Here is an 11,804-nt window from a genome sequence, read left to right as displayed (position 1 = left end):
GTGAGGCAGGCATGTATGGATTTTTGGGGGAGGGGGGTGGAAGAAAGAAGCAAGGTGCCCTGCTAATGACAATACAAGTCTTAGTTCCTCAGAGGAACCCTGGATGGTAAGGCTCTAAGTGGCCAAGGTGGTTCCACCTATCCGCCTGCCCTCAGCTATGATGCATTGGCTTCAGGTTGGTAAGTTGCTTGTGAGTATGTGTATCTGTCTTCCTCAGTTCACCAGGTTGAGCTTGATGGTGGCTCTTCTCAGTTTGACCAGGCAGTCAGCTCAGCACATTTCCTGGTACTTTCCCCCCCAACTCCTTAGCTGCTGAGACATGCTCTTACTTGTCTCTCTTCATCTCAGCAAGAAGACAGTTGCAGCAGCTGGGTCTGTGAGGCTGTGGCTTTCAGCAGAACAGAGTCCAACCCAAAGGTAAAAAGGTACCAGGTTTGTGGCCACAAATATAGGATAGCTCTGTCCCCACTGCAGCCACGGACCTATCTTTGTTAGAGAGGGCAAAGTATTCCACAGCCTCCCCCTCTTCCTCACAAGAACATCAAAGCAATGGTTACTAGTGGGGAGAAGTGCCTGAGTAAGGTGGTCCAAAAGCAGCAAGGAGCAGTTCTGCTGAATCAGTGACTCTTAGACAGTCTGGAGTGAAATTTTACAGGGCATCTGCTCCAGCAGAGAAAATAACATGATCTTGCTTTCACTTGGGTGGCTGTTACCCTGACGCCCCTATCCAGTGGGTGAAGCCTGCAGCTTTGCCCCACCCCAGAACTAGCTGCGTCTCCAGATCCAGGAATCTGAAGCGATTTTTTTTTCCCCTCAAAGGGGAGTTCAACCTCAGGCATATTTTTTTCCAAGAGGATCATATAAAGAAGCACTATGAGGAAGGGCCATTCTCCTGCCCCAGAATCTAAGGCAGCTATACAAAATACTAAGGGGGAAATGTGAGTGAGAGCCTCAGGCTGTCAAAGCCCTTTTATTTAACTCCTTCCTAGCCATCTGTGCCTGAGGAAGAACAGTTCTGTCTACCTTAGCTTTTTCTATAGTAGTCTCTAAGCACACAAAAGCCACATAGGATGGAGCTGGGGTAGTCAACAGGCAGACCGTGGGCCAAATCCAGACCGCCAGATGCTTTTGAATGGACCCTGAAATCTTTTCATTTACTTATCATTATTGTTGGGTTTTTTTTTTATTATTATTTTCTCTGGAGGCTGGACCTTGACAATACCTTTGACCAAGACATTTGGACTTTGATAAAAAAAAATAACTGACTACCCCTAGTGGGTCCTCCAGTGCATTCCTTCTGGGAGAAACAAGATGGCAAATACAATGATTTGAACACCACAGATGGGTTATCTAAACTCCCTAAATGGGAGTCACCCTGGGGCTCACCCCTAAAGGGGCCCCAGCCAATCCTCCCCCATTGAAAGTCTTTATCTCCTTTAAGAATGCCCTCGATAAAAAGGAGGGTGGGTCTCTTCGGAAAATGTCTAATTAACAACACAGAGCCTCAATGCATTCCCTCTCTGCAGGACATGGCTCCTATGTCCTGATCTGTATTCTGCAATCTGGTGTCTGAGTGAATGCTAATGTCCACTTTCTGACATGATGCTGCACAAGGAAGGCTCCATCAGATTAGCAACCCCATCTATGACAGGCCATCTGGTTGAGAGAAGAGCCCATGACCTAGCAACTGTTGGCCTGCCAAATTTAGGATCCCTCTCTTCTAGTGAAAGGGAACAGACTATTCAGGGACATCCTAGATCAAGGCACTAAGGTGCAGCAGATCAGAAGAGATATGTCCCTTGTGTCTAGAAACCTGATTCCTAAAATAACTGATCTAATTTCCATTCCTGTCCCTTTTAGGAGATATGTAGGAAAGGGTTTCAAAGCTGCCTTCTCACTAGCCCAGTAAAATTCTGATTCCTAAGAAGGTGAAGGAATCCTACATTTTGGAGTGCAAGATGATCCATCACAACAAACCGATAGCAAGTCAAGGATACAGGATGCAGTTTCTCTTACTTGGTATGTGAAGTTCTTTGAGTAGTGTCCCCATGGGTGCTCTACTTCAAGTGTGTATGTGCTTCTGCACCTTTGATTGGAGATTTTTGGTAGCAGTGCCTGTTCAGTGCACACATGCACTCTACACATCCTCATGCCCTGTACCAAGGATATATAGGGCTGCATGGGTAAACCGCCCTCAGTTCCTTGTCAACTAGTGTGCTCACTTCTACTGAGTGCTTTAGTGTTGTTAAATAGCTAGTTTATTGTTTGTAAATAGTTCCTTTGTACTTCTGTTTTTTTCCTTGTTTGCGGGTCACTTTAGACTCTTAATTTCTGGGATACTCTGTGATCTCCAGGCTTTAAATGTTTTTCCTGCCAGGAATCTATCCCAGTTAATAACAGACTCTATGAGTGTCTGGAGGATGCCCATATTCCCTCAAAGTGTACAATCTGTACTTCAGTTAAAAGCAAATCTTGTAAGAACAAGGAGATAAAGTTCAGGCTCCCACGATGGAGCAAGCCTTAAAACCAGCTTCAGACCAGGGCTCTGAAAACTCCCATGTACATACTGCCCCATCTACCTTCGGATCATGGTGTCTCAGAACTTGAAGGGGTAAGACTGCTGATACCCCATCTACCTATAGTTCCAGGTCACCCAGAGTTTCAAGAGTTAAGGCTTCTGACAGCCTGGTTATCTCAGGATCTTGTCACTGAGGACTGGAAGGGAAAAGATAGCGGCTGCCACTTTGAGATCCCGGTCACCAAAAGCATCTGGGGAGGTGTCTGCATCTGTGCCTTATGATACTGTGAGTCTCACACTCCACGCTGATGGGTATCAATAAGAAAAGCAGGAGTATTAAATCTCCTCCCAAGAGACTTCAAAGTGCCCAGTGATGGGAGAGGGGGGAAAAGATTACTGAGACATCCCTGTCACTGCAGCTGATTGTCTTTCCCTGGGGTATTTATATATGTTGCATGCTGGGGGGGGGGGACAGGACGTGGGAGCAGTTGGCTCACTGTGACCTTGGCGTTACTAAGACTGACTGACATTCCTGTGAAGCCATGTGACCAGGACTGGCAGGCACAGCTGTAGCCAATAGGGAGGGGGAGCCCAGGAGTGGCCATTCCGATTGAATTTCACTCCAGCCACTTGGGATTTTTTTCTCTCTCCCTGTTGCACTTTTCTTCTTTCCTTCCTCTCTGTTTGTGGGGTTGGGCAGCAGAATGTTCTGATGGGGCGTCAGTACATGAGATGTTTGCCTAGTGGATTTGGGATGCTGCCTTAAAGGCTTTTCAGCCCCCTACTCACCATCTCCTTCTGACATTCCTGCATCCTGAAGCGTCTGAGGGTCTTATGGCCCCAACCCTCTACAATATGAAATTCACCTTCCTGCTTTAGGACATTCTCTGTGTTCTCTCTCAGGCTCCTTGTTGCTGCTGTCCCAAAAGGTTAGTATATGAGGCTTTTTGGTGCAAAGGAGATGGGTCAGGACCAGACAAAGCAGCAGATAGAGAAAGGACTCCAGCTCTACCAGTCTAACCAGACAGAAAAGGCCCTGCAAGTCTGGATGAGGGTATTGGAAAAGACCACAGATCCTGCTGGCAGGTTTCGGGTTTTGGGCTGCCTCATCACTGCTCACTCGGAGATGGGCAGATACAAGGATATGCTAAAGGTAAAGTGATCCCAGGTTGAATGCATGTCACAGTGTATCACACCCACAATAGGGAGCAGCTGGGGATTATACTGTAAAAGCATGGTCTATATCTTGCTTGGAGCAAGGTGCATCAGACATTTGATGAATACAATATGCTGCCTTCACCAGCTGGGACAGGTGGCAGTCCTGATTTATGGGTCTAATCCCTGGGGTCCTTACAGTGTCACTCTGCATTCCTGCTCCCTAGTTCTGGGCCCCAAAGATTCTTAAGGACCCAGTCCCCCCCCAGGTTTTCTCAGGTTGCTGCCTGTAGTGCTGATCCTTAAGAAATTTTGGAGCACTAGCCCAAAGCATTTAACTTTGGAGATTCTTAGTTACTTTTCACAAATGGTGTGCTGGGCACTTTACATGCTATTTTGAAGGTGAAACCCTGCCCACAATGAGTACAAAAAAATCAAAGGGGATGATGTAGGACAAGCAGTGATGTGTTACAGTGGGGTTAGTATCTGGCTACCTCCACAATTTTTGATATCTTAAATAGATTTTCTATTACTGGATTTTATTATAATTATATGTATTGCAGCAATTCCCACACCGTTTTCAGCACCGTTCAAACATCCAGGAAACGTTGCTGTTCAAACACAGGCACTGATGTGATGAGCTTAGTCTAACAAATACTTGTTCACACTTCTCTAGTTGTAGAAGATGGGAAGTCAGGCTAAGAGAGAGGAAAAATAAATAGGCTTTTTGGAAGAGGTGTTTTTCAGGAGGGCGTTGGATGAGGAGCAGATGGAGGCCTGGGAGATAAGATCAAGGAGGGGGTTCCCAGTGTTGGGGGCAGCAAAGAGGGTGAGAAGGACACAAAGAGGCACCTGTGTGGCTTGAGGAAAATAGAAGAGCAGAGAGAGGCTTGAAGCTAAACTGTGCAGCGTCTTAAAGGTGAAGACAAGAGCCTGAATTTGATGTGGTGAGTGTAGAGAAGCCAGTGCAGTGCTCTGAAGAGGGGCTGGGTGCATTTGGAACAGCAGAGAGTGTTTGGAAGGATGAGTCAAGGATCTGGGAGACCACACAGGAGGAATTTCTGGTACTCCAAGGTAAGAAACAATCCAGGCCTGAAAAGGGGTCTTGCTGTGCTAATCCCTGTTATTTCTTGGGTGACAGACCCTGAGTTTGTATCTGGGATCAGAGGATATTTTTCTCCATGCTGATGATTGTTTATAAACTCTTCCCATTCAAGTGCTTTACATGGCACCATTTAAAGCAATTTGAGTGCCACTTCCAATTAGTAAAGTATTGGGTGTGTCCAGAGTCCTATCCTCATAGCAAATACAAGGGGGAAAGGAGAAAAGGGGGTGAGAAGCAGTTGGGATGCATGTGAAGACAAGTGGGATGCTCTGAGAGGAGATGGGATTGGTGGCAGGGTGATCGGGGAGGAGAAAGACGAGGGCAATGAGGAGAGAAGATAAGGTATGGTTGTGTGAAGAGAATGTTTTGAGTTGTGTGGGAACAAATGAGACAGGTGAAGGAAAACTTGATAGAATCAAAACCACACTAATAACCTGGAAAACAGGGTCATTGTAGGTGACATTTCTCCAAGATCCTTGTAACACAGGGAAAAGAGCATGACTTCAATAAAGCAGAAGAGTTCATACTATCCAAGGGATTAAAGAGGAAGTAAGGGGACTTTTTACAGATATATGGGGGAACAAATAAGAAGGTATACGAATGAATGAGAAGAGGCATGAAATTAATGATAGTTTAAAAGGGCTGTGATGCTTAACTTCGTTTGGAGAAAAAGGTATTTAAGGGGCAAATGAAAGAAAAGAGGCTTGGACAATAAGGAAGCAAGGAAGAGCTTGTAAAAATCAGGTAAGGGAACACTTTGAATTTATACAAGACCCTGGGTCCACATAGCACACTTCCCAAGGGGGTAAGGGAATTAGTGGACAACGAGAACACTGATAATTATTTTTGAAACTTCATAGAGAACGGGGAAGGTTCTAGAGGACTAGAAAAAAATAAGTGTTGTTCCAACCTTCAAAGAGGGAACGAAAAGTGACCCTTGAGAATTATCATCCAGTAAATCTACCTTTAATCCCTAATAAAATAATGAAACAAACAGAGAAGATGCTAAGCATCTAGTATTGCAATTATTAATTCAGCCCATATACTGCGCTTTGTTCATCACAAGACACAGAAGAAGACATTCCCTGCCCTGAATAGTTTACAGTCTAAAGAGACTTAGACTAGGGTAACTGAACCATACGCAATGAGCAAGTCATTTATAAAGCGCAAACCTTGTCAGACAAATTGTATTGCTTTTCAATAGAAGCACAGAATGAATGGTTGAAGGAATCTTGATGGAAGTAATTAGCAGAAGATTTGATACAATCTTAAATCCTCCTCAAAATTAATTCTGGGAGGTGCTGAGGTGCATGGGGATAAGGAATGGAGTAGTAGTGTAGGAAAAGCTGAGCTGTAAAGTGCAGAAATGTCTTTTTCCTGCTGATGCCTCTTTCCATGGCCATTTGGCAGCTCTTTCCACCAATTTCTAACCCAGATCTCTTCCCTCTGCCAAAGGTAGAGAATACAGAGAGAGGTTTCCCCAGTCTATTTATATGCTGTGTAACCCACCTCATGGCCTGCCTACTTGAGTATTGTATTAATCAATGCTGTCTTGTTGGACTCTTTTTGTCCTGACCACAGGCTATGTAACTTCTCCTGTGCAGGGTACAATTCCCTTGGAAGCACAGGCTTTATTCCTACAGAGAGACCCTCTATAAACACTCTCTTCTCTGCTGAAAGTTTGCAGTTGTGCAGATTGACACAGCTCGGGAGCTAGAGGACCCTGACTACCTTATGGAGAGCTACCTGAACCTGGCTCGGAGCAACGAGAAACTCTGTGAATTCCAGAAAACCATCTCTTACTGTAAGACATGCCTGAACATGCAGGGCACCACTGTGAGCCTGCAACTGAATGGCCAGGTGAGCCTCAGTATGGGCAATGCCTTCCTGGGCCTCAGCATCTTTCAGAAGGCACTGGAGTGTTTCGAGAAAGCCCTGCGCTATGCACACAACAATGACGACAAGATGCTGGAATGTCGAGTCTGCTGCAGCTTGGGCAGTTTCTACACACAGATCAAGGTGCAGAAACACAGCTCAGCTGGTGACCTAGGGGATGGGAAGTAACAGTGGGGAAATTTCCCCCTATCTTGGGTACAGGAAGGGACCAGGGTGGGCAGGGATTCACCCTATATCTTGGATATAGGAAGTAGTTCATAGAGTTTGAGGGAGGGAGGTTGTTCTGGGAAGGTTTTAACTCTCTGCTTCTAATGCCACTAATGACTATTCTGCTTGAGGCTTAAGTCAAGAAGATCAATAGAAGGCATTTACACAGCATCCCAAAGGTAGAAGGTGTGATTCACATTCTTTGGTATACAGCGCACACAACTCTAGAACCTGGACAGCCACAGAGATGTGGTCTAGGCATGGGACTGGGAGCCAACTCCTGGGCCTGGGTTCTATACCTACCTCTGCCACTGACTCACCATGTGACTTTGGGCAAGTCTCCTACCCCTTCTGTGCCTCAATTTCCATAAAATAAGTATAGTGACTAATGCCAGCATTTGTTGTAGCTATGAGTTCTATGACAAAAGAATTACAGTAACTCCTCACTTAGTCATCCCAGTTAAAGTTGTTTCGTTATTAAGTCACTGTTCTATTAGAGAACGTGCTTATTTCAAGTTGTGCAATGTTCTGTTATAACGCCCTCTATCCCTTGCAGCGCCTGCCGGCAGGCCCCACAAATCAGCACCTCCCCAATCAGCTGTTTTGTGGCGTGCAGGGAGGCGGGGAGGAGCGAGGATGTGGCGTGCTTGGGGGCGGAACTGGGTGGGGAGTGGGGGGTTGAGGGCGGGGCCTGGGGCAGAGCAGGGGGGTCAAGCACCCCCTGGCAGTTTGAAAAGTCGGCGCCTGTGGCCCCAGAAGCCTATGGCTGTCTCCAGCTGTGCAGGGATCTAGAGGCCCAGTGCCTCTGCATTGTGTGTCCCAAGCGTACCATGCAACCTGGCAGATTGGCTCCCTTAGGAGACGACTGGCCTCCCCAGCACTCCGGGCCAGGGGGACACCTTCAGTGACTAACTGGAGCAGCATTTGTGTGATCTGCTGCTCAGAGGCCAGCAGACACATCCCCATTGGGTGCTGGGGAAGGATGCAGCACAGTGTCACTTCCTATGTGCTGCCGCTTGCCTGCACTGCCTGGCTCCCATGTTGAGCCCAAACCCGCAGAGCTTGCACGGGGAGGACTCTGCAGGCCTAGGAGTGGGAGTGTTGTTGGCCCAGACCCTCACCAGAGCTCTGGGGCCACAGGACATTCACTTACCTAGTCACAGCTGAGAGTCAAACCGCATATAATATCTTGTCTGGCGAAAAAATTTTCCCTAGAACTTAACCCCCCATTCTTATGGGGAAATTGGATTCGCTTAACATCGTTTCGCTTAAAGTCGCATTTTTCAGGAACATAATTACAACGTTAAGTGAGGAGTTACCGTATTAGGGTTTTTCCATACAAAGTCTTGGTTTCTGTCACCCTGGTTGGCCACCAACTGAGGTCTTACGACAGGGGTGGGCAAACTACAGCCCGCGGGCCGGATCTGGCCCCTCAAGGCTTTGGATTTGGCCCATGGGATTGCCCCCCGTGGCGCCACAGGCCCGGCGCCGCTCTCAGAAGCGGCCGGCACCACGTCCCTGTGGCCCTTGGGCGGGGGGGCAGAGGGCTCCGTGCGTTGCCCTTGACTCCAGGCACCGCCCCCCGCAGCTCCCATTGGCCAGGAACGGGGAACTGCGGCCAATGGGAGCTTCAGGGGAGGTACCTGGAGGCACGGCAAGAGCCGCGCACATGGAGCCCTCTGCCCCTGCCCACGCCCGGGGCCGCAGCGCTTCCTGGAGCGGTGTGGGGCCAGGGCAGGCATGCAGGAAGCCTGCCCTGGCCCCAGTGTGCGCCGCTGCCACCCCGGAGCTGCTTTAGGTAAGTGGTGCCGGGCCGGAGCCCGAACCCCTCCCCCCCCCCCCCCCCCCACCCCCTCGCCCCTCCCCCCCCTCCCGTATCCCCCCTCCCTGCCCTTAGTCCCCTCGTACACTCCCCAACCCCCTGCCCTGAGCTCCATGCTGCACCCTGCACCCCTGTGCACCTCAAGCCCCTGCCCTGAGCCCTCTGCCGCACCCCAACCCCGTCCTGAGCCCCCTCCCACAGTCCGCACCCCTGCCCTGCACTCCGCACCCCTCCCACACCCCAACCCCCTCCCACACCCCGCACCCCTCCTCTGCCCCAATCCCTTGCCATGAGCCCCTTCCTGCACACCGCACTCCCTCCCGCACCCCTGCCCCAGCCCTGCATACAATTTCCCCACCCAGATGTGGCCCTCGGCCCAAAAAGTTTGCCCACCCCGTCTTATGAACTTATAATAAAAAAAAACCTTTTATCTCCCACTGGTCCTCCAAGAAAACCAGAAGAATTAAAACTATCCCGGATATTTCTAAGGTAAAAATCAAGCAGGAAAAAATAAAAAAAACCCTTTGATCTCCTTTATACATCACAAAGAATGAAAAAAAATGGCACACGGGTAGGTTTTTGGTTTTTGTTTTTAAAAAATCTTTTGCAGGTCACTTTTAAATGGTTTTATATTGTTAGTTAAATATTATGATGATTTTACACTATTTTTATTGTTAAATAAAGGAGATTTATTTGACTTCTCATAATTTCCTAGGATAAACAAAATTATTAAGATATTGGATGCCATGATCTTTCCTTTTTAAAAAACCAAAGTGATGACTGTAACAAAGCCCTGATTTCCCCCCCCCCCCCTTTTACTGCCATAACAACCAACCAGACCCAAGAGAGATTCTGACCCACCTGGTGTAGAATGTGAGGGTTAATTGTGTGGAAAACATTTTGAAGTTGAAAGGCTCTGTAAGAATGTAGAAGGCCGAGATGATGGAGGAGCAGGTAAGGGTACAGGTGGCTCTGAACCAGGTTTTGGCCGTAAGGAGGGTAAATCATCTCTATAATGAGAAGCAGAGTCCTTTCCTTATGGATGTCGCTCTGAGCTGACCATGTAATCACCCCAGCATATAATTTAAATTCTGGACCTGCTAGGGACATGTGCTGGGGAAAATGGAGTCTACCATGTGGCAATTCTAGCTTCCCTAGCTGGATACACATGCTCATTTTGAAATGTTGGAGGGTCCTATTACTGCAGGGGCAGTCTAACTGTCTAACTTGTTTCTGTCCTTCTGCTCGTCTCTTTGCCTTCCAGGACTATGAGAAAGCCCTGTTCTTCCCATGTAAAGCAGCTGAATTGGTGAATGATTATGGAAAGGGCTGGAGTTTGAAGTACCGAGCAATGAGCCAGTACCACATGGCAGTGGCCTATCGGAAGCTGGGGCACCTGGCAGATGCTATGGAATGCTGTGAGGTACAAGGTGGAGGTAGAGATACTGGGCCAAACATGGCAGAGAGATGCTGGGGAGAGGTCTCTGCAGGTCAGGATTAGGGGGTATAGAGATACAGCAACATTCACCTTGTACCCCAGATACCACTTCTGCCTCCCACCCCTAGAGACAGCACATCTGTGGTTTCATTAGCCAAAGCTGTTCTCAGGGGTGCCCTCTGCTGGGAACATGCGTTGCACAACTGTTGTTGAAGCTTTCTTCCCCAAGGGTGTATCATTTCTCTGAAGCTGGCCATTGAGGCAGGCTGGGGTATTGTGAGGGCTTCAATCCCCGCTGGGCCTGGGGAAGGTTCTTGTACTGACTGGAGGTGTTTTCTTTCAGGAGTCAATGAAGATTGCTCTGCAGCATGGGGACCGGCCACTGCAGGCACTGTGCCTACTCTGCTTTGCTGATATCCACCGCAGCCGAGCAGACATACAGGTGGGAGCAAGGGGAGACAGACAGGAGGAGTCGGGGATGGAAAGGAGATATGGAAAGGGAGCACCAGGACTGGGCACAACTAAATGTGTCTCACTGTCTATCTCATGCTGCAGACAGCCTTTCCTCGCTATGATTCCTCCATGAGCATCATGACAGAGATTGGAAACCGCCTGGGACAGATCCAGGTACTGCTGGGAGTGGCCAAGTGTTGGGTGATCCAGAAGGAGCTAGACAAGGTCAGTCACAGGCCATTCCTGAGGAAACTGGGGCCCTCTCTGAAGTAGACAACCTCATTCTGAACTGTACACACCTGGGTAGAGCAGAGTCCCATGGTCCTCTATTCTACACACTGGATCTGGTACTTGACTACTGACATTTTTCTACATAATCCAATTTGGGAAGCTGGGAATCTGTCATAAATTGAGTACACTCATACTGGATCCAGATCCATGGTCTACAAAGTCACGTGGCCAGTACCAGATGCTTCACAAGAAAACACATATTGCACAGAGATAACTGCAATGAAAGAAGTGGGAAGAGGGGTCACTTCCTGCCTCCCATCTTATACTCTGAAGCAAATTTGATTGACTCTCTCTTAGCTGTATAATTAGTATTAGTGATTGTGGTATTATTTACAGCCCAATAGGTACATCCTGTGCTTTACAGAAAAACATATGACACAGAGCTGACTAGAGGAGCTTAGATTCTAGGATAGATAAAATATAGCATGGAACAGGGAGAGATGGTACTAAACAAAGAAGTGGGAATGGGCAGGAGATTACACGGTACAGACCCGTGAGGTTTTTTTTTTCACTATGTGTACAGCATGTTAGTTCCTTTAAAATAATACAATTACCCCCCAAAAAACTACATTTAAAAGAAGAATATTAAGGTTGCAAAGCGACACACTCAAAAGTTAAGAATTGTCAGAATCAAGATTGCCTGTACAACCTTAATTCAAACCCCGTATGAATTATGATAGTCTTTAATTGTACATTACGTATTTCTTCTACAGGACCCCTGCCTCAGTCAGTCCACAGAATGGAGGGAGCTCACTTAATGGGCAACTATTCAGTATTTTGTATCAGAGGGGTAGCCGTGTTAGTCTGAATCTGTAAAAAGCAACAGAGGGTCCTGTGGCACCTTTGAGACTAACAGAAGTATTGGGAGCATAAGCTTTCGTGGGTAAGAACCTCACTTCAGAAGTGAGGTTCTTACCCA

General features: G+C 47.7%; 1 protein-coding gene across 3 annotated transcripts in view; it reads left to right on the top strand.

Moving 5' to 3' along the window:
• The first annotated feature begins 3,163 nt into the window (after nt 1–3,163).
• Nucleotides 3,164–11,804, top strand: part of RAPSN (receptor associated protein of the synapse) — an 18,834-nt gene continuing 10,193 nt past the window's right edge. Inside the window, exons 1-5 of one of the 3 annotated variants that reach the window (XM_026651287.2) lie at nt 3,164–3,671; nt 6,459–6,797; nt 9,968–10,126; nt 10,485–10,583; nt 10,697–10,768. In XM_026651287.2, coding sequence (XP_026507072.1) covers nt 3,456–3,671; nt 6,459–6,797; nt 9,968–10,126; nt 10,485–10,583; nt 10,697–10,768 — 885 coding nt within the window. In that variant the 5' untranslated portion in view covers nt 3,164–3,455. The other 2 variants (XM_026651286.2, XM_026651288.2) reach the window with 2 other exon arrangements.

The sequence above is a fragment of the Terrapene carolina genome, unplaced genomic scaffold (assembly GCF_002925995.2).
Source record: "Terrapene carolina triunguis isolate 2854851 unplaced genomic scaffold, T_m_triunguis-2.0 Scaffold96, whole genome shotgun sequence".
Classification (NCBI taxonomy): Eukaryota; Metazoa; Chordata; order Testudines; family Emydidae; genus Terrapene; species Terrapene triunguis.
This window is presented reverse-complemented; position numbering and strand designations above follow the sequence as displayed.